Genomic DNA, 21,854 nt, shown 5'->3' with positions numbered 1-21,854 from the left:
ACTGCAATGTTCTGCGAGAAATGCTGCTGCCTCCACTCCACCTTTGCCCAGCCATAGGGTTGCAGCCACTGTCCAGTGGGGACAGGCCATAGAATCATGGCCACTTATGTTTCCAGAGGTCAGATGGACCTCTACTTCTCTCTGTCTCTCTCTCGACCTGGTTGCCATGGCCCAGGCTGGAGTCCACGATGACTTCGTGCAGGAGGGTGCCTCCTAGATCGGTGAGGGATGTTTAAAGCCTTGGGTGACAAGAGAGGGCACCCCGGCTGAGGGAGACAGCCTGGGCAAAGGTGTAGGGGTGGCAGTAGACATTTTTTTAAACTGCAACTCAAGAGAGAAGGGGCCAAACTCGCCGTAAGACAGAGAAAGACTCCGGGGCTCTGTAGATCCTGAAACAAGTTTATTGGGTTCATTAACTTTAACGAGACGAAGACACGCCTCCTCCACCCAGCTAGCCCAACTTGCTTAAAGCTCGAGGGTTGGTTTCTGCTCAGCCAGCGAGGTGCCTCGGATCCCCACCCTCCGGCTACAAGATCCGCCCGCCCCCGCCGTCGGGCAGCCGAGCTCCAGGCGCTCTGCATCCAATCGGAGCCCGGCCCCGCCTGCAGCTCGCCCGGAGCCCAATCCCTCTGGGCTTGGCTCCACTCCTGCTCCTATTCCTCGGCGTGGCTCCGCCTCCAGCCCGGGCCCGAGTCTGGGCTGAACCTAACTTCTAGTCCGCTCCGCCCTCTAGCCAATCACCGACCCCGGATCTCCTATGGCCCCGCCTTCGGGCCCGCCCCGGCCCAGTCCCGGGCCTAGCCTGCTCGGGCCCCACCCTCGGCCCGCCCCGCCGTCGGTGCGCGGCGGCCGGGAAGGCACCGCCCGCAGACGCTCGGAACTGCCGACCCGAGAGCTACCCGTAGAGGGCCAGCGGCGGGAGCGGAGTGGGTCGGGCGGGGCCGAGCCGGGCCGGGGGCCGTGTGGGGGCCGGGCGGCGGCCGGGCCGGCGGACGGCGGGATGGGCTGCACCGTGAGTGCCGAGGACAAGGCGGCGGCCGAGCGCTCCAAGATGATCGACAAGAACCTGCGGGAAGACGGCGAGAAGGCGGCGCGGGAGGTGAAGTTGCTGCTTTTGGGTGAGGCCGCGCCCTGCGCTGGGACCCCCGATTCCCCGCCCGAATCCCCAGACAAGGACTTTGACCTCCAGACTGAGGACCTTGAACTCCCGGACTCAGCCTGGACCCCCCCACACCTGGACTTGAACTCCCAGACCCCGCCTGGCCAGGACACCCAAATAATGGTTCAAAACTCTGTGTTGGCCTAGACCTCTGATCCGTAGCCCAGACTCTAGGTTAGACCCTCAGCTCATCGCAGACTCCAAACCCCCAGATCCAGAACCCTGCTTGACCATTCACCCTTGCTGACCAACCTCACAGACCTTCAGAGTCCCTGCCTTGTCCTTCCATCCTTCCCTAGACTTTACTCAAAGCCCCAGAACCCCACTTGGTCCCCACCCTTAGGCACCACCTGTTTCCCCCACCTGCTCCTCTTGTTCCTTTTGGGCATGAATATCCCTGGGGCCCCTGCCAGGCCCCCACCCACTCCCTCCTTCCCGCTCTGTGCCCCATCCCTACTCTGAACCCTGTATCCTCCACCTGTGCACCCTGACACCAGGGTACCTCTCAAGTGGAAACTGTGGTTGCTCATGAGCCCTCTCTCCAGCCGGAACCCCCAAACCTTTAGAGATCCCTGCTCCCTCCATCTGGCCCACCTGGTCCCTCTCTGTACACAGTACTCCTCAGACCCTCTGCTCCTCCTCCCTAAGTCCTCTCCCACACTTTGGCCTACCTCTGATTCCCCCCACCCCTCCTGCACCAGGTGGGCCCGGCCGGGAGGAGGGGGCTCAGACTGAGGGGCTGGACTGAGGCTCCACTGGTTGCGCTGGGGGAGGGAGCCAGGCCTCCAGCCTCCCAGGGAGATTCCGCCGGCTGGCTGTTTCCCAGTTTCTAAGCCCCATCTGGGCCAGTGAGGGGGGCGTCGGGGGAGTAGGAGGGAGTGTGAGTGTGGAGGAGTTTGGGTTGCGGCGCCTCCAAGGCCAGGGAAGATGGTGGCTGCTTGAGGGGTGGGGGGAAGTGGAAGTGGTGAGACAGCCGACATATTGGTGCCCCGGCCGGCGGGCGGGCCAAGGAGATGTGCTGACGGGTGCTGGTCTTCCCGCACCCTTTCTGGGCCGAAAGGCCACGGACTTGGCCTCTGGGAGTTGGGGGGGGCCTGTCAGATCGTGAGGTCCTGTGAGGGGGAAGGGGTGCACCAGCTAGATGAGGACTTGGGGGCCAGCTGGAGTTGGGGGGCATCTGAGGTGGACTTTTGCAAAGACTGTGGGCCTGGTAGTTGTCCCCGTCCAGCCTCCACTAGGAGCAGGTGTGGTGCCGGTGGCTGCCTGATTCAGGGGCTTGGGGGTGGGGGGAGAGATGCCCTCGCAGCAGCGTCGGGGCCTGGACAGTGTATGGGGGGGGTGTGGCCCCTCAGCCTCAGAGCCGCGGTGGGGTCCCCAGGCTGTGAAAAGCAGAGCTTTCCTTGCTGGGTGCCTGGCCCAGGGACAGCGTGTCTTCCATCTGAGCCCATCTGTTGACTGTCCCTGGGGGCCTGGCCTCAGGGGCACAGCCCAGAGGTTTCAAAATGGCATCCGTTCCGCCGCCGCTGCGGGTAGGAAGAGAAGGGGCGGGAAGGGGCGGCGGCCCAGCCTCCTGGGCTGTTTTGCGTTGGGCGCTTGCCTCTTCCTGTCTTTACTGCGAGTGCGGCAGCACCAGCGAGTGGGTGTCGCCAAGGTGGAGGGCCCATTGCTGATGCCCGCTGGGCCTGGGTAGGGTGCTTCCGCCGTCTCCTGGTGCCCACCCTGAGGCCGCTGGCTGGCCCCTTCCCAGGCCGATCGGCTGAGGAGATGGGCGACTGGGCCATAGGGCCGGCCTCAGAGGACTCCTGGCCCTCTGTGTCCCAAACCCCATTCCACTAGTCTTGCTCCTTGGAGCTCAGCTCAGGGTTTGGGCCTGGCAACCCTTCCCACGCTGGGCTGGCAGCAGCCAGGGGTGCAGGGTCTGGCTCAGCATTTTCTAGGCTGGGGAGTCCATCTCAGCATCCTGCTCCTCTGGCCTTTGCTTCCTCTGTTGAATGGGCTTCCTGGGTTTGGGCCAGAGGAGTGCTGGGCCCAGGATGGGGAGAACAGGGAGGTCCCTGTTGGGGGTAGGGGATGGGAGCTAAGACCCCGCAGAGGGTGTCCCGCAAGGGGCTGAGAGACCTACCTCTGCCTGAAATCCGGGACCCAAGGCTGCATGGGTAAGGGTCCTGGCTGGCCATCCCTTTCCCATCCAGGTATACAGGGAGGTGTTGGGAGCCCAGCTGGGGCAGCTTCAGAGTGCTGGGCGCCTGTCCCACGTAGCGGGAGGAACTCTGTCCAGGCAACGGGCCTCTTCGGTTGGGCAATTTGCCAGCCTTCCCTTCCAGCCAGAACCACGCCTGCTGCCCCACCCGCATACTGGCTCCTTGCCCTCCCGGGTAGCCCTGCTGGCGGATGGGCACCGAGGGCAGAGGCAGATGGGGTACACACCAGTGAGGGTGTTTTTCCTGGTAGCTTGCTGCTGATACCAGCCCTACTTCAGGGACACCCCCCACCGCCACCTAGTTCAACCTGACTGACCAACAATCCCCAGGTGGAATTTAGGGCCTTGGGCTGGGCACTTAAGGGAAAGGAAGAGTGTGTGTTTGGGCGATGTCTCTGATTTGGGATGGGCTTGTGTGGGCAGCCTCCGGAGAAAGGAGAGACTTTCCCTGGTGGGTTCCATGAAGGCTTCAGGGTATAAATAATAGGCCTTCTCTCTTGTCCCTGGGACTTTGCATCTACTCACCTAGGTTGGCATGCATTTCCCTTCTTTCCATCTAACTCACTGCTACTTGATTGTTCTTCAAGACTCTGCTCGGGGACCACCTCCCAGGATCCTTCCTTGACAGCTCCCCTTCTCAGAGGCTGCTGAAGCACCTCCTCTGGCTCGTGGTGCTAGAGCTTCCCCCATCAGAGCATCATATTTGCCTGGGTGACTGCTGCCTTTCCTTGAGACTACAGGGGCAGGCTGTGTCCTATTCGTTTCTGAGCCTTCTGTAAGGCCAAGCATGGAGCCTGGCACCTATTGAATGCTTCTTGTCTGTTTGTTGAATGAAGGAAGTGTTACTAGTCTGAACTCAGTCTTGGGGACGGGTGCGTAGATGGAGGAGTAAGATGGCGGTCACCGAACCTGACGTATTGTGGGCAGGTGGCAAGGGCTCAGTGTCGGGCCAATGACGGGGATTGGTGGCGGATAGCGAGGGAGAAGTTCTTCAGGCTGTTTCTTCTTCAACTCCCCACCTGCCCGCTGGCTCCTCAGAGACAGCCCTCATCCCACCCTGTGCAGAACTTTTGCTGATGAGTCCGTAGCCTGTCACAGGGCAGAGCACGTAGGGCCTCCAGCCGTTCCTAGCAGAGTGGCGTGGCATGCTTCCTTGCAGCGCAGGCGGTCTGGGGACTGCTGCAGGCCTGCTATCTTCGCCACTCCAGGAGAGCGGGTCTAGCTCTCAGGGCTGGGACTGCCCCACAGCCCTGGGGCGCAGGCCAGAGCAATGCTGCAGGAGTTCTTGGCCTGGCCAGGCAGGGACTGCACATACAAGGGCTCAATTAGGTTTACCAAAAGAAAAAGAAGGGAGTTTTGTGGTCTCTGTCCTGTCTGTGTCTCTAACAAATGGCCTGGCATTCAGTAGGTGCCTGTTAAGCATGTATGGAAAGAATGACACTCTATAGAGCGCATCCATGAACGGGGGTAAGTAATTCTGGGGCCGTTGCTTGGCGCTTGGTCTAGCTGGAAAAAGGGTAGCCTGGGATCCTGGTTGGCTGGGTAATGGGAAGAGACTGAATAGAGTGTGTGGGGGGGGGCGGTCCTCTGGGTGGCTTTGAAAAATGAGCAGCATTTGCCAGGGGGTAGGTATGGGGCCGAGGGACCAACTCAGCGAGGGCACTGAGGCCGGAAGGCCTGGCCTGGGGGAGGAAGGCTCACCTTGTTGGACTAGCTCTTGGGGTCACACAGACGTGGGTTCCAATCCCAGCTCCACCTGGTGCATTCGCTGGGAAACGCAGAGACAGATGAATGAACTCCTGTAGGCGTTCTGTTCCCCACCCGGAACCTGGGAACGGGGCACCTGCCTGCAGCCACAGGTGGGGGACAGTGCCCCAGAGCCTGGAGGTGTGAAAACAGGTGAGGGAGCCCCTCATGCCTCCTACGCCGTGGAGAGTTTGGTGGGGAAGGCTCTCCCAGCCTCCAGGCTGCCTGGCCCCAGGATGGAGGCCCTGGGGGAACTCCCTCCCTTGCCCTCAGGCAGCTGCTCGCAGCAAGGAGGGGAACCGAGGTGTGTAGACAATTGGTGCCAGCCAGAGTGACAGACTGTCCTGGGGACCATAAGCCTAACCTCTGGGGACTGAGCGGCCTTCCTGGGGGCCTAAGGCTGGGGATGTGGCTGGGCTCTAGGCACCAGGTGGGCTGGTACCCAGGCCGGCCTCCCGCCTCCCCAATCTCCCCACAGCCTCCGGGGTCCCGGCTGGAGCTCATTAGCACTTGAATGGGGGGCGGGGTAGCTTGGGCCTCCCGTCTCTCCTTCCCACCCCTCCCCCAGGCTGGGCGAGGCTTTGTCTTCCCGAGCAGCCACACTGGGGCTCCCACGCTGGGAAGTGAGCGAGGGTCTAAGCCATTTCTGACCCCCTGTGCCTGCGTCCTGCCCAGTCCCACTGGGCCCAGCCCCTGCCCCTAGTGTTGGTGCAGCCAACAGGAGGGACCTCTAGATAGGAGTGGGACTGGGTCCTTCAGGGGATACCCTGGGCCAGCAGACTGGGGGAACCGGGGTGGCTTTGCAAAGGAAGTGACGCTGGCACTCAGCTGAGGGCATCCCAGGAGGGTGGGGGTGGAGAACCCCAGACAGGGCAGAGCAGGTGGCAAGGACAGAGGGAATGAGCTGCCTCCATAGCTGGAGGTGGAAGTCAGGCCAGCTGGGGAGCACAGGTTTCCATGCCAGGCCCCGAGGCAGCACCGAGCCACCCACTGTGCTGAGTTGGAGCCTAGTCAGCCGGAGGGGGGCTGGCATGGTCTGGGACCCCTTCAGGCCTGGGTGGCTTCTCAGGGGTTGGCCCTGGGCTGGCCTGAGCTGCAGGGTCACTGGGTAGCATCATTGGTGTCCTAGGCCTGCAGACTGTTGCCCAGCAAGTGACAGCAGGTTAGGGGTGGGGCCTGACCCCCTGCCGGGGCGGTCACTACGCCTCCAGCACTGCAGGGGCTTATACTTGGGGTGGCTTGGGCCAAGGTGGCCGGGCACAGCGGTCTCTCTTGGTCTCTGTCTCTAAAAGCCACCCATTCTTTTGGCAGGAATGGGATGGAAGATGCTTTGTCCACATAAGCTTTGTCCACTGAGGGACTAGGGCCTCGCCCCATCACACCCCCAGCAGAGGATGAGATGGTCTGACCCGGAGCCTGAGTGCTGCCTCCCTAGAACCCCTCTGTGCTTTGGGAGGCAGCTCTGGGCGGATGAGGCCAGGGCCCAGGCCAGCATCCGTCCTGTCTTCACAATATCTTGGGGCAGGAGTCCCAATCTAGGAGTACATTGAGGGGGCAGGGGTCATCAGGTTCCGGCTGGGCCACAGCTCATGGGCCCTGCCTAAGGACACATTTCAAGGTGCCCTGATGAGGGCAGAGGACTAAGCCCTTTGATGGAGGCCCTGGTACCTCAGGCAGGGCTCTCAGGCAGCCCTTCTTCAGCCACAAGTGCAGGGTGGGACCCCTCTGCCCAGCTCCATGCAGCCCCTCTAACCTGGAGCTCTTGTTCTGACTAAACCCCAACCCCATCCTCACGCTCACGCCCATGCTGCTTCTTGGAGCTGTGTTCAGCTGTGTGGTTTGGGAAATAATCTTGGAATCACCCAACAGTTGCTGGGTCGGGTTGGGTCACGGTGTTGGCCTTCTGCACGCATTTCCAAGGCTTGGCAGCGAGTGCCAGGTCAGTTTGAAACAAAGCCTGAAGGTGGGATTGTCTAAAGCTTGTTGAGAAGGCTTGGAGGATTCTGGGGTACAAGCCTGCTCGGCCTCAAAATATGGGGGGGCTGTCGATGGCAGCACCCACTGTGCCCTGGACGGGAGGAGGGGCAGTGAAGTCTGCATGGCAGGGCTGGGCCTGGGGAAGTGGTGTCCACACCGGAGGAAAAGGAGGAAGCAGCTGGGGGAGGAGGGGCCCAAAAGAGGAAGAAGCTAGAGGACTGCTCCTGCCCTTTGCTGGGGTGGGGGTGTGAGCCCTGTCAACTGGGGGGCCTGGAAGCTGAACCCCACCTGCCCAGACTCATCTCTCTATAGCCCTAAGGGCCACCGCTGGTAGTCACCAGGTCGGCGTCACTCCAGGCAACTCTGTCCCTTGTCCCACCTCAGCAACTATTGGGCCCCAGATCTCAGAAAAGGTGGTGCCTTTGAGAAGGATTCCAGGCCCCTCCTTCGACCACAGGAAGTGGTGGCTGGGAGAGGGACGGCGGCAGGGTGGGGGGAGCGGCTAGCAGGAAAGCAGAGGGCTGCTCTTATATTCCCGAGTGGCCATTGCTCTGCGAAGCCGGAAGGCCGGCTACAGGCAGAGATGAATGCCCGGAAATGGAGCAGCAGCCCCGGGATTAGCTCACTCTGGGTTTCCCCGGCCGGGGAGCGGACAGAGGGGCCCTTGGTCCAGCCTAAGGATCGCCCTCCCCCACCCCGCCACTACCACCTGCTGGGCCTGGGGGTGCCATCACTGGGCCTCAGTTTCCCCTCGGTGATAGCAGCCGCTGTCTCTGATTGAACCGTGCCTGTTATATGGGACTGGACTCTTCACGGTCTTACCATACTTAACCCTGTGAGGCTGGGACTGACATTCTATCCATTTCACTGACGGGGAAACAGGCTTGGAGATATTACATGACTTACCCAATAAGTGGAGACACCAAGGTATGACCAGATAGTGACTGAGCACTTGTCCACAACTGCTTTCGTCCGTCAGGAGTGTGTGTCCAACTGGCAAGAATTGGTCAGTCCGGACAAGAGGCGGATGCTGTGGGTCCACGTGTTTTCTACTTACGCTTGTGGACCTGTCTCGGGGGGGGGGGGGGGGGCTCGATTCCTCTTTTCGGAGATTCTTTGAGTCTGCCTGCCCTGGAGGTTGGGGACCCAAGAGTCTGTTCATGAATCTTTTTCCTGCTGTGTGGCCACGGGGTGACTTTATCCGAATGCAGCTGCCCATCTTCCCCCCACCCCCGACCCATGTTCCCTCACAGAAAGACTCAGGTCATAATTCGGCCATTGAGTACTTCACTTGTCTCCTAACGCTATGCTCGTCCCTCCCATAACCCCCAGGCTCAGGAGGACCGAGAGGAGGCCTGAGGAAGGGTCAGAGGCTGTCAAAGTCCAGGGTGGGGGCCCCTGAGTCTGGGAGTTGTCCAGCTGAGGAGAAGGAAAGAGCCTTCCCGCAGAGGACCCCCACTAAGAGCGAAGGCTGTGGTGGGCCGTCTGCAGCGCTGGGCAGCAGCCGAATGTGTCCGCAGTGTGGGCTGACAACATCATGCTGGGTGAGGAGGCGGGTCCCCATGCTGCTCAGCCTGGGAATCCGAGTTGTGTGGCCTTGCTTCCCCCACGGAGGCTCCTGGGGCTTGTGCTCTGTGTTATCAGGACAGGCCGTAGGGGCCTGAGGAGCCTGAGAGAGACTTCAGGGCAGCTCGGGTAGATGCTTTAAGGCCTGCTGGGCCATGAGGCCACGCACAAAGCAGAGAACATGCGTCCTCGCGGTCACTCAAGACCTTGGGTCCCAGAAAGCCCACTCCCCCGCCTTCTTCACTGTGTGACCTCAGGCTGTCCTTTTCCCTCTCTGTACGGGGCGCTGGGACCTGTGACGTCATGACGCTCAGCAAGGCCCCATGGCTTATGGGCACAGAGACAAGCTGTGTGCTTGGGCTGGACCCTGGGGCGGTTTTGGGTGAGTGTGAGGATCCGAGGGAGGCTGCTCAGGGCAGGCTTTGAGTTTGGCACACTCCCTGGAGGGGTACATTTCATAGATGGGAACACTGAGGCCTGGGGGCTGGGCATCTCACCCAGGGCCCACCACAACGAACCCGAAGAGAGATGGGGGGACTCAGATTCTTGGAAAACAGCAAAGGGATTCCTTCAACAAAGAAGCATCCAGGAAGAGTGTGTCCAATAGCCTGGCTCCTGTAGAGAGTGAGACCTGTAGCTAAAGGGCCTCCTCCCCTCCAAGCTGGCCTGCCTTACCCAGTGCCTCGGTTTCCCTCTGTCCAGTGGGCAGGGCCACAGAACAGGGGACACAGCCCTGTCCCGGGAAGCCCTCTCCGTGTCTGGTAGGCCCCGGGGCCACTCCCTTACACAGAGAGCTCTGACTTGGGAGTAGTAGGCCGGATCTTGGTTGCTAATGCTTCCCTGGTGGGGGCATCATGAAGGCCTGGAAGCCGCGGAGGCCGCCCAAGTGGCAGATAACTGGAGAGAGGGAGCTTCCAGGTTTATTAGGGCATCTGGGGGAAGCAAGGCCACACTTGTGGGTGGGGATGTCGCAGCCCCCATCCAAGACTCATGTCCCTGCCCCCCACAGTGCCAGACCCTTACTGAGCGCCTTGGAAGGAGTGAGGGGACCAAAGAAAAGCACCTGGAGGAAGGAAGAGACGCCAGGGGCGGGGCTTGGAGGGCCTTTGTCTGGCGGACCCCTTCCCCCTCCCCCTCTCTCCCATCTCCATTGTTCCCCGGTGTGCGGGGTCTCCGCCGGCGGAGGGCCTCCCAGGCCTGGGAGAGGGCCTCGAGTGAGGGTCCAGGCACCTCCCCCAGCTGCCCCTAGCCTAGGCTGCTTTTCAGAAGCAAAGGTTCCCCGGCACTGCCCAGCCCCCACCTCCTCCACCGTCTCTGGCTGCTGGGCTCCCCCTGGCGGTGGCGCGGCCTGGGGGCCTGAGGCTGCAGGGGAGGGGCCAGAGCCAAGGGGCCGGGAACCACCGGCTGGACCAGAGACGTGGCACCTTCCTGGGATGAGAGTGGGAGGTCGTGCCCGGGCTGCCTTTGGAGTAGGCTTCCCAAGGGTCATCCCCACCTTCTCCCTGTGCCCCACTCGGGCTGGCTGGGGGGTGGCCGTGGGGGCGGGCCTGGTACTGTGGGTTGGAGCTGGGCTGCAGCCCAAGTCTACCCTGTGGTCCCAGCCCCGCTGCGCATGAGAATCTCTGCCCTCGGGCCGCCACGTCAGCTGGCTGCTCTCCCTAGCCCCATGTGTTAGAGCGGAGCCCACCAGCGCAGCCTTCTGAGCGCATGGAGTCGGGGAGCAGCATCTGCCGCCAGGCTCGGGGGCTGAGGGAGGCTCCAGCTACGGACGAGTCCTGGCCTATGTGGAAGGGGAGTGACGAACGCAGAGCCAGCAGCCCGCAGAGGCCCGAGTGGCTCTGACTGCTGTCCCAGGGTCCACAAGTCCCCTCCGGGAGCAGCGATGCTGAGCCAGCCTGTAGGCCACTGGTCACTGCCCTCCACTGTGCCTCAGCTGAAAGCCTCAGAAACTCTCCTTCCGATGAGATGGCCTCAGCAGGCCACTCTGCAGGCTGTGGTTACAGTGAGCTCTGCAGTATGGTCCTCGGAGGCTGCAGGAAATGAAAGGTTTGGGGACATCTGTGATCTTCCATAGAGTAGAAATATAGCGATAACTTCTATATGAGTGTTTGCCGTGTGCTGGGCACTGTGAGAAGCGCTTTGTGTCAAATTGTCCCCTCCGTGTCCTGTTTCACGGATGGGGTACCAGAGCAAGGGCAGGAAGGGGATGAGGCCCTTGGAGACAGCAGGAAGGATCAGGGTGGGCACCAGGGCTGTGGGAGGTCTGGACCTCCCTCTGGGAGAGGATGTGAGAGTGCGAGATAGGCCAGCTGGCCACTCGAGGCTTGGCAGCCCCTACAGAAGGGAAACTGAGGCCAGAGAGGACAACAGCAGCCTGTCAGGGCCTCCCAGCAGGGCAAAGCCTTGTCCGGGACATAGAGGGTCCAAGACCGACAGACAGCAGTGACCTGATGCTGGGGCTGGAAGTCCTGTCTCTGCTGCAGTGGCCCGCCGGCCTTGTTCCTTGTTCAGGCAGGTGGAGCTGTGCCGGCTCCCTTCCCCCTCCGTTCCCTCCTCCGTTGGGGCCCGGCCCTCCCAGAGTGGAAGCAGATGTTCTAATGCAGAGCAGACCCCGTCGCCAGCACATCATGGCAATTACTGCCTGTCTGCTGGGGGTCCAGCAGCTGTGCCCTGGGGCAAGGGCTGCTGAGGTTTCTTCTTGGTGGGAAGAGGTATGGCCCAATGGGAACACCGAAGCCATCTTAGGGAGCCTCTGTGGGCCCCTCTGATCTCACCCAGCTGGAGAAGGGAGCGCCTGGTGGGGTCCTCTGTGGGCGGGAGACTCCTGCGGCCTTTTGGCAGCAGTCCAGGGCCAGCCAGTGAAGCCCCCTCCTCTGAGGGGAAGGTGCAGCTGGGTGGGAGGAGCCGGGTACCCAGGATCAGCAGGGTACAAGCAAACTCCGAGCCTAGTACTAGCTTATCTGATAGGGGAGCACTGCCAGGCCCTGATGGGATAGGGCCCCGGGGGAGGGAATGAGGAGGGGAGCTGGGACCCACAGCTCGTGGGGCACCTAGCCCCACCTGTTCCACCCTCTCCCTGCCTCTGCCCCTGCTCCCTGGTCCGTGTGTTGAGGCTGCTCCTGGGCCATGCCTCTGCTTCTGTCCTGTGTCCCCCACAGCTTCCTGCCTGGCCACCGGCACCACACCTTTGTCCTGCCACTCACTTCTTTCTGCTTGAGTCACAGCTGCTGGGAGGACAAAGGGACTGCCCTGAGTCCAGAGATGGAGGTTCCCTGATTTGGGTTTGTCCACCTGTCAGACGGGGGCAGAGAATGCCCTCCTAGCCCTCAAAATGGGATAGGAAGGGAGCCTGAGGCTCAAAGCGGGTAGGAAAGTGGACCCCCAGTTGGCTGGGGCAGGGAGCAAGTGTTCTGGCACCAGCCTGGTCACCCAGGTACTGCCCACGTCTGGGCCTGCCAGGTCTGCTGCTGCTAGGAAAATCAGATGCAAAGCAAGAGTGCTGTTATCCCTATCTCTGGGCAGGGCCACGGAATGCCACAGCACTTTACCAAGAGAGTGGTCAAAAGGCCAGACAGGGAAACTGGTGCCTCAGGTGGACACACAAGAGGGGACGCCTCACCAAAATCTCAGGTCTCCTGTGTCCCGGACAGTTGCCCGCTCTGAGTCTAGGTTTGCCTGGCTGGGGCCCGCGTGATTGATCTGACCCATCACTCCACATCCTTGGCCTCTGTTCCCCCACTGGGCCCCCAGTACTGGCTGAGACCCCTGATTCCTGAGTCTTCCTCTGCCTCAGGAGGTCACCTGGCCCCTGTGGTTTGCCCGTCCGGTGCTGCCCTCCCTGGCCCTGGAGGATGGGCCTCCATGATTGGGCATCACTCTTGGGCCTTCCTAGGCCCTCTCCCCAGGTCTCCACTCAGCAGGCATGGGATGTCAGTGTGGGGGACCCTGGCTGTTCCTCTGCCATGCGCAGCCCAATGGGGAAGTGGGAGTACTGCCATTTGACCAAGCCCATGTCCAAGGGAATGCACCAGGACGGGTGCTTCTAGTGCTCAGGGGCTGAACTGAGGGAGGGGCTTGCTGCTTCAGCACCACCCCCAACCTGCCCAGAGACTGCACGTTTGTCCCCCCTCCCCCCAACTAGTCCCCTATCCTGGGGAGCAGGCCTGGGACGGCCAGAAGCCCAGTGATCCCCGGCAGTCTGGTGGCATTTGTGAGGAGAGCCCAGACCCTTCTTCTCAGGGAGGCCACTGCGTTGTGGACATACCCAGGCCTGCCCCTGTGAGGGCCACAGCTGTGCCTCAGTTTCTCCGGGTAAAATGTGGATCTGGGGTGGGAGGTAGGGTAAATGGAGGTGGGCAAGGGCCTTGGCGGGGACAGGGTGGGGGTGCTCTCCTACTGACTGGAGGGCACTGCAGAGATTCAGAGCAACATCTGCCTAGGAAGGCACGGAGGGAGTGAACCCAGTGCCAGGTGCAGTCGGGGCCTGAGGACAGTGTGGTCCAGCTGCAGTAAAGGGCTCTTAGGGCAGCTCCAGGAGGCCAGCAAGGTGGGCCACCTACAGAGGGGATTGGGACCACGGTGACATCAGCCTCTCTCTGTTTCCTCATTTGCTAGGTGGGATTGCTGGGAGATGAAATTACTTAGTTGGCGCGGTAGGCTTCGAATAGCATCTGACCCATAGAGGGCGCTGTTTGTGGCTTTGCTCTTATGATTGTTGCTGACACTATTCTTGCTGCTCACCATAGTGTGTGTGTTAGCCCCTCATCCTCTGAGGTTTTCTTGACCTACTCTGAGGGATGTGGGAGCCAGAGTCTCCAAGCGTAACCTCCCCACAGGCCCCACCATCTGCCCCGCTGAGTTGCTCAGAGGGACTGACCTGCCACATTGATCAAGAGGGTTGGGACACATGGAAATGGGGCATGGGGCCCGTGTGCCCAGCAGAGAAAAGTCCATGGGTAAATGCCTGGCGTTGGCAAGAGGCAGAGCCTGGCAGGTGCAGGTGTGACTGGCAGTGATGGGGAGGGAAGAGAGGGAACAGTCTGGGCAAGCGCTGGGAGCGAAAGCTGGCCCCACTGAGATGTGTTCTACTTGGAGTTTATAACAGTGAAAGGAGGAGATGAGGTCCTGCCCCCACCCCCGCCGTCCCCCAGCCAGGGAGATAGGGCAGCCCTCCTGGTCTTCACACTTCCCTGCAAACTCCCTGGGGGATGTTGGTTTCTGGGCTGTACCCCTTGAGATCTGGCTTTCTGTGTCTAGGATGGGACCTGGGAATCTGCTTTTTTCTTTCTTAAAAACAAAACAAAACAAAACAAAAAACCACCCTCCCAGGGCTTCCTGCAGCATCTGAGCCATATTTTGAGAAAGGCTGGGCAGGCCAGGCGTCATAGTCCTATGCGTCTCCCTGCCCATCTGAATCCTGGTTGCACAATCTTGGGCCAGGACTACTTTTCTGAGCCTCAGTGTCCTTGTCTTTGTAAAATGGAAACAGAAACAATGTTTGTGGGGCTCATATGACTGTCATGGGAAAGAGTACCAGCAAATCCCTCGGCACCGGCCAAAGAGAATACAGAATGGGCCTCTGCCAGACTGGGAAGCATCATGCATCAGTCCAGGGGTGTGTGCGTGTGAGTCTGTGTTGGCCATGCCGCGTGTCTCCCAAGTGCTGGTCTCCATCTGCTGAGGGTAGACTTGGGCCATGCCTGGGAGGCAGGACTATGACACTGTGCCCCAGCCCAGGCCCCTCGGTGGCTCAGAGTGTGAGGAGAAGAGGGACTGTACCCTGCTGGAGTGTGCCGGGCTCCTTCCTGTCAGCTCTGCCCAGGCGCCATGTTGGCGAGCCTGCCTGCCTGAGAATGACAGGGAGACTCCTGAGGGCTGGCGGTCGGCAGTGGGGGTCGGGGGCTGCCGTGGTGGGCTGTGGAAGCTCGTGGGAAGCAAAGGCTTGGGGTGAGTCCCCCAGGGGTGCAGGCAGTCTGGGTTGCCTTGAGCACTGTGGCCCTGCTAGCTGCACCCTGGGTAACCCTGCTGCCCACCAGGCCCCCACTGCCTCCGTCTCCTGGTGCAGTTGATGGGCAGGGTGAGTTCTGCCTCCAGGGCTGCAGGCGGCTGGGCCACTGGCTGCTTGTCCGTGTGGCCCTGCTGGGGCTGCTCCCTGACCGCCTGTACCCTCTATTCCAGGTGCTGGGGAGTCAGGGAAGAGCACCATTGTCAAGCAGATGAAGTAAGTGCAGTGTGTGAGAAGCAGCTGCCAAACCCTGATTTCCCCTCTTCTTCCTCTGGGTCTCTGCTGCCCCCCCTGAGTAATGGCCCAGCCTGTCTCCGCCACACCCAGGACCTTGCCAGAGGCAGTCATCCATCCTCAGGTCCCAGGGGGTGGGGTGGGGGGTTCCTCCTCTCTGTAGGAGGTCCCGCAGGCCCCAGCAGCCCCAGGAGGCCGTGTGTGGTCCTTTGCCCTCTGAGCCCTAACTCCTGACCCCTGGCTGCCAGGATCATCCACGAGGACGGCTACTCAGAAGAGGAATGCCGGCAGTACCGGGCCGTCGTCTACAGCAACACCATCCAGTCCATCATGGCCATTGTCAAAGCCATGGGCAATCTGCAGATTGACTTTGCTGACCCCTCCCGAGCGGTATGTCCTCCCCTCCACCCCCGCCTGCCTCCCTAAAGGCCTCAGGGCAAGCCTTGTCCTACGGAACCTGGGAATATCCAAGCCCAGGCCCCATTCTGGAAGCCTCCCTGCCTCGGCCAGGTAGGGTGGGGCTGTGCTCCTGTGACTGGCTGACCCCCCGCCCCCCCCCGTGCCCAGGATGATGCCCGGCAGCTGTTTGCCCTGTCCTGCACCGCTGAGGAGCAGGGCGTGCTCCCTGAGGATCTGTCTGGCGTCATCCGGAGGCTCTGGGCCGACCACGGTGTGCAGGCCTGCTTTGGCCGCTCTCGGGAGTACCAGCTCAACGACTCCGCGGCCTAGTGAGTACCCCACGGGGCTGGGCGGGGTGAGGGGGTGCTGGACCGCCGGCGGGAGCGGAGGGCTTGAGCGCTCTCAGGAAGGCGCTGCCAGTCTCTGTTTACGAAGCTGGTGACTGTCAACCGAGGCCTTGGCGGTTTTTGCCTTGAGGTGGAGCGCGTGGTAGTGAAAGCCAGGAGGAGGGACCGGCAGGGCTGCTGTCCCCAGGGCCAACTGAGTCTAATCTGTCCTTAGATATAATTGTCCTAAAGGGCATTTGCAGCCATCTGTGCCAAGGCCTGGGCAAGGCTTGAGGGACCCAGGGATGAGTGGAGCCGACGAGTCCCCAAGCAGGGACTACCCACGGCGTCCGTGGCATGGTGGGGGACTGCCTCAGCCAAGTTCTGAGCAAGAGATGGGCGGGGGAGGAACAGGACAAGCTCAGGGCCGGGGCGGGGGGGGGGGCGCGGGGCACAGCCTGTGCACAGTCCTGGAGGGAGCAGTGCTGGCGACAGATATTCACACTGGCTGGAGAGGAAGACACAAGGGGAAGAGACCGGGAGGGGCCAGATCTGTGTGCAGCTTGGAGCCCAAGACTCGGCTGGGGAATCAAGGGGGTTCCGGGAGTTGTCCAGAGGCCCAGCCCCCAGGGTCATGCTCTGAACTCCTTCCCTGAGCTGCCTGCCACGTGCCAGGCCTGGTGCAGGGGCCGAGCCCCCGTGGAGAACAGGACAGGTCGGTGGCCAGTGCTGGTGCTGATGGCCGGGGAGCTGTAGGAGACGTGCACAGCCCTTTTGGGCTAGGACACCCAAAGAGGCAGGGTGCCTGTGCTCAGACCTGAGCCCTCCCACCTCCGCTTAAGCCAGCCCCTCGGCAGCACCTTTCCCTCCCGCCGCTCATCCAGGCCTGAGGCGGAGGCGGGCCCTGCCTGGCCCTGAGCCCTGAGCCCTGAGCCCTGCCCCAGTCACACGGACTGACTCCCTCTCCTTGCAGTGGCCTGAATACCTCAGGAGCTGCAGAATCACAGCCAAACACAGTGGGGCCTCTGGACCTCAACGCACCCCCACCCCCAGAGGTCCCAGGGGCTCAGCGCCAGCAGAGCTTATAGGTCCTAGAGGCAGGCAGGGCTGGGCCCTCCCAACCATTACCACCTCAGTGTCCAGGGCATTCACGGAGGTGGGGATGGGGCCACCTTCTGGGCCATTGCCCCCTCCTTCACCACACCGTTCTTCATTCCCCATTCAGCACCCACTGTGTGCCCAGCTCTAGTCTGGGTGTGTGGATTCAGCAGCGACACAGGTCCCGCTCTCCTAGGCCATGACAAGCTCACCCCGGCTGGGGGTGGGGTGGGGAGCAGATTGGAATGCTACAGGGAACAGGAGGACCCCACCCCCTCTTCACAGCAGTCCTTCAAGGCTGCTGGCGGGTGGTGGGTCCTTGTGGTGAGCCCTGCTGGGGAGACGGGAGAGCCTGGTGTGGAACCCCCCAGGAGACCTCTAGGCAGGAGCTTCTCAGTAGGCGACAGGGTGCAGTAAGCAGGTCACAGCATATGCGTCATGGGCCCTTGTGGTCCTTCCTGTTTTTCTGTTCTGTCCCTGCGTCTCTGAGGTCATTTCCCGCTGGCCCCAGCAGGCCTGCGCCAGGAGTGAGACCTCAGCACTGGGCAGCGGCTCGGAGGACCCAGTCCCCAGGGCACAGCAAGGATATTGAGGCAGACGGCAGAGCTAGTCCCAGGGCCTGGCAGGGGCAGTGTTGATACTAATCAAGGGAGCTGGTAATGAGGAGCCCCGGGACTCCTGCCAAACAGGTGTCCGTGCCCTCCCCCCAAGGAGCCCAAATTTTATTGGGCACTGGGCAAAGAGCCCATTGAGCCTGGCAGGCCCCGACCTGTCCAGCCTCGCGTCGAGGGGCATGCCGGGCCGCTCCGCAGCGGGTGCTGTGGTTATGCCGATTAGCATCCCGAATCCCTCCCTGAAGGATGCGTTGGCCCCCTCCCACCCTCCTCAGTTTGCAGCTCCACCAGCCTAGATCCTGTCCGAGGCAGGCCTGACTCAGACCTGGGTGCTAGGGCTTGGCTGGCCAGGCACAGAGCTGCACCTCCTCTAGGCCCATTCCCTGGGCAGGAGGCGAGGGATTCTGGTCCAGTTTTTCCTCATCTGAGCAATGACTGTAACGAAGGCAAGGGTTGAAGAGGCAAGGGCTTTGTCTGAGAAATGAGGGGAGGGGAGGCATAGGGGGCCTGGGTGAGCTGGCCCGGGGTCCAGGTGAAGAGGCCTCATGCCGGCCCCCACTGACCCACTGCCCCCACCTCTAGCTACCTGAATGACCTGGAGCGCATCGCACAGAGTGACTACATCCCCACACAGCAGGACGTGCTACGGACCCGTGTGAAGACCACGGGCATTGTGGAGACGCACTTCACCTTCAAGGACCTACACTTCAAGTGAGCCGGCATGTGGGCAGGGTGGAAGGGCGGGACTTGCCAGTCTTTGGGGCAACAGACGCGGGTGGGGGGATCCTCACTCCAAGGCCCGCTAATGGCTCTGCTGGGTGGGAGGAGGGGCCGTTCCAGGAGTTCCAAGCCCCGCTCTGAGGTTTCTCGAGGCTGCGTGGTTGCCAGTGGCTCGGCTCCCCTGCTACCCCCCCCCCCCCCGCCGTGTGGCTGCATCCTGCCCTGCTGACCAGCCCCGGCCCTGCCCGTGCGGATGCGCTCTGGCCCAGAACCAGGCGTAAGGCACGCAGGTGTGGGGGACGCTGTGAAGACAGCTGCCCCCCTCTGAGCAGGCGTCTGTGCTCAGCCAACCTGTGAACCGGGGACCCTCTCTGGGAAGTGCCTTTTCTGGAGCTAAGGCAACCCCGTGTCTGCAGGATGTTTGATGTGGGCGGTCAGCGGTCTGAACGGAAGAAGTGGATCCACTGCTTTGAGGGCGTCACCGCCATCATCTTCTGCGTAGCCTTGAGCGCCTACGACCTGGTGCTAGCCGAGGACGAGGAGATGGTGAGAGGCCGAGAGGCCGCTGGGGGGGCGTGGGGGCGGGGGGCAGGGGCAGGTGCTGACCGCGCTGTCCTGCCCCCAGAACCGCATGCATGAGAGCATGAAGCTGTTTGACAGTATCTGCAACAACAAGTGGTTCACAGACACGTCCATCATCCTCTTCCTCAACAAGAAGGACCTGTTTGAGGAGAAGATCACACACAGCCCCCTGACCATCTGCTTCCCTGAGTACACAGGTGTGGGGACTGGGCCTCTGGGGAGGAGCTGGTGGTGACCAGGTGGTGCGCAGGCGCCCCCCACTGGACAGAAGGGTAACTGCAGGACACTCGCGCAGGAGCTGGGGCCTCGCTTCGGCTTCCGGGCTTGGGCCTGCGCGCAGGGCACGTGCCCCTTACATGTGCACACTCAGGAGCCCCTCTTTATACACTCAGGCACGCACGTACACGCACATCGTCACCCTTCGCACACGTGTGCACACGTTATGTGCTTGTCTGTCCACGTGCGCAGAACCTTGTCGTTCATGCCTGTCGCGCAGGCGGCCAAGTCCTCACCGTCTTGTCTCCCACAGGGGCCAACAAGTACGACGAGGCAGCCAGCTACATCCAGAGCAAGTTCGAGGACCTGAACAAGCGCAAGGATACCAAGGAGATCTACACGCACTTCACGTGCGCCACCGACACCAAGAACGTGCAGTTCGTGTTTGATGCCGTCACCGACGTCATCATCAAGAACAACCTGAAGGACTGCGGCCTCTTCTGAGGGGCAGCGGGGCCTGGCAGGATGGTGAGCGGGGCTGGAACAGCGCGGAGCCATCGAGCCCAGGGAAGGGGCCACTGGGGGCCGGGGAGGGTGGAGCTGGGGAGCCTGGAAGCGCAGGATGGTGGGTCAGGAGGACGACTGAATGAGGGGCACGAGCACACACACAGGCCGGGCAGGGGTCCAGACAGCAGAAGCCCCCGGCCGTGCGCCTGGAGGGAACGGAAGGGCTGTCCTGGCCCCCCTTGGAGAAAGCTCACTTCCTCGCTGCCCCCCCTCCAAGCCACTGGCCTGGCCTGAAGGAGGCTGGCTGACAGAGGCCCCAGCCACCTGACACTCAGTGTGACCGGCTCTGTGCTCAGCCCTGCAGTCTTTCCCTCAGACCTATCTGAGGGTCCTGGGCTGACTGTGGCCCCACCGGCCCTGGGGGAGATGGGGAAGATTCTGCCAGTGCCATAGACTCCCCTCCCTCACGTAACCCAGCAACAGACCCTGGCTCCTGGGCAGCCGCTGTGTCCCTGGTAACAGGTGAATGAGAAAAAGGAGAGGGTCATTGTCTAGGGGGGTGGGAGGAGAGGCACACCCCGGCTGCCTCCCGACCCATGCCCTGACTGTCCCCCACCTCCAGGGCCACCGCTGACTCTGCTTCCCCCAGCTCCTGAGGAAGATGGGGGCAAGAGGACCACGCTCCCTGCCTGCCCCCACCCCCCACCCCGGGCTGCTTTTCCCCTCTTTCCTCTCTCTGTTCTTGGCTCCCCTGTCCCCTCCCTCAGTTCCAGGGACTCGGGGGAGGAACTGCCCAGGCCTCTCTGTTTAAAGCCGGCCCTTGTCCTAGGTGCCGGAAATGGCCGCGATACCCCCTTCCCGGGCATCTGTTCTGGTTTTAACCATTGTCTTATTCTGTGATGGGGAGGGGAGCACATGCTGAGTCTCCCAAGGCCTGTGTCTGGAGGGGCACTCACTTCTCCAGCCTGGGACCCCTGGCTTCGCTCAACACCAGCCCCTGACCCAGCCCAAGTCCAAATGTTTACAGGGAGCCTCCTGCCCATCCCACCCCCTCCAGCCGCTTGGAGGCCCCAAAGGAAAAAGCACAAGAAGCGTGAGACGCCACCGTTCCTGGAGACTACAGTCCACCTGCTCATTCTCGTAGCTTTTTAAAAAAATGAAAGTAAAGGAAAAAAAAAAAAAAGACAAAACTGCAAACCTAGAAAACTTTTTAGAGAAAAACTATTTAAAACTGTCAAATCCTGACCAGCGCCCACCCAGCCCCCTTCCAGTGATTCCGTGCCTTGAGTGTGTCTGCGTGTTTACACCCATCCTCGGCTGGCTACCCCACCTCCCCCGTGTGGGCGGCACTCCTGCCCTGCCCTGCCCTGCCCTCCACAGAATTGGGTTCCAAGGGCTGATCCAGACAACTGCCAACATCACCGAGGGCCCCATCCCAGTGGCCCTGGGCCCTGGCTCCATTAACCTAAATGTAGCTCTTTAGTGCGCTAACCTAGGAACCGCCGCTGCCTGCTGAGGGCCTCGCCCCTCATGCCCTTGCCCCAGGCCCGGGTCCTTCAGCGTTGAACACTTCCTTGCTTTTTTCACATGTTTTATGGAATTGTTCACCTGGTTTGAAATAATAAAATGTAGAAAGAAAAAATACCAAGTACTGCTCGGTCCTCTTCTGTCCTGGGGCCAGAGACCCAGACTAAGCTGCCCCAAGGTGACAGTGACCCGAACCAGAGTCCTCATTTGTGGCAGGGCCCTGGCCGCTCGGCTCTCCACGTCCTCCTCAGGCCCTGTACGCGGCACCTCGGTTTTCCCGCGTGGTTGTCATTTTACCTCCTGGGGCCTGTACGTGCCCCGCTCTCCTCCCAGCCCCTGGGCGGCCTGGGGCCTGTGGCAGTCTTCCAGCCTTACTGCAGCAGCCGGGCAGATTTCTTTGGGAGCCGTTCCTCTAAGGGGTTCCTCTCTATTGGGAGAATGAGAGGTGTCCAGTGAGTAGTGCAGGAGGAGAATGTGAATTCTGACCTCCCAGGCCCGGGGCTCAGAGACCCGGAGTTGCCGAGTCCCTCGTACACCCTCCCCTCTCCCAGTCTGAGGTGTTGCCCAGATCCTTACTCAGGGCTGGGCTTCTTGGGGTTGACAAAACAAAGTTGGGGACCGTAGGGGCCTGAGGCATGTTTAGAAGGGTTTCTGCCCCAGAGGTCCCCCTCCAAACCTGGGGAGGGGGGGCGGGGAGAGACAGGTAGGTGGCCACGCTTCAGTGTGTCCATAGCCATAGGCCGAGTGGCCCTGGAGGGCGGCAGGGCTCTGGGTGCATTGGGACGAGGGCCCCAGAAATGCGGAAGCTTCTGTGAGGCTATGGGAAGTGCACGCACGTCGCTGGAGAAGACAGTGGCAGATGACAAAACGGCGGGACGCGGGGGGGGGGGGGTGCCTGTGGGGTGAACCCTGAGCGCCTGCGAAGGCGCCTGGACTTTGTCCCGGTGGCAGCGACCGCGGGCAGCTGAGCCCACGGAAA

The 21,854-nt window shown here is 61.6% G+C and overlaps 1 protein-coding gene across 1 annotated transcript; it reads left to right on the top strand.

Moving 5' to 3' along the window:
- The first annotated feature begins 863 nt into the window (after positions 1-863).
- On the top strand, positions 864-20,992 carry GNAI2 (G protein subunit alpha i2). The gene is made up of 9 exons (XM_045862322.3): positions 864-1,118; positions 14,826-14,868; positions 15,135-15,276; positions 15,454-15,614; positions 17,906-18,034; positions 18,460-18,589; positions 18,669-18,822; positions 19,155-19,369; positions 19,971-20,992. Exons 1-8 carry the CDS (start codon positions 1,001-1,003, stop codon positions 19,343-19,345), a joined length of 1,068 nt encoding a protein of 355 aa, XP_045718278.1. The 5' UTR covers positions 864-1,000; the 3' UTR covers positions 19,346-19,369; positions 19,971-20,992.
- Positions 20,993-21,854: the final 862 nt, after the last annotated feature.

The sequence above is a fragment of the Mirounga angustirostris genome, unplaced genomic scaffold (assembly GCF_029215605.1).
Source record: "Mirounga angustirostris isolate CCGP_5_RB_7025 unplaced genomic scaffold, mMirAng1.0.hap1 SCAF_1, whole genome shotgun sequence".
In the NCBI taxonomy this organism is placed as follows: domain Eukaryota; kingdom Metazoa; phylum Chordata; class Mammalia; order Carnivora; family Phocidae; genus Mirounga; species Mirounga angustirostris.
The sequence above is the reverse complement of the archived record's forward strand: the minus strand, read 5'-3'. Positions and strand labels throughout refer to the sequence as shown.

What these genes read in the sequence shown, in the direction of transcription:
- GNAI2 (XM_045862322.3), top strand. Translation starts at nt 1,001, where the DNA reads ATGGGCTGCACCGTGAGTGCCGAGGACAAGGCGGCGGCCGAGCGCTCC. An exon ending in ACCATTGTCAAGCAGATGAA is followed by an intron (nt 14,869 to 15,134) that starts GTAAGTGCAGTG and finishes CCTGGCTGCCAG; the next exon opens with GATCATCCACGAGGACGGCT. An exon ending in TTCAAGGACCTACACTTCAA is followed by an intron (nt 18,035 to 18,459) that starts GTGAGCCGGCAT and finishes CCGTGTCTGCAG; the next exon opens with GATGTTTGATGTGGGCGGTC.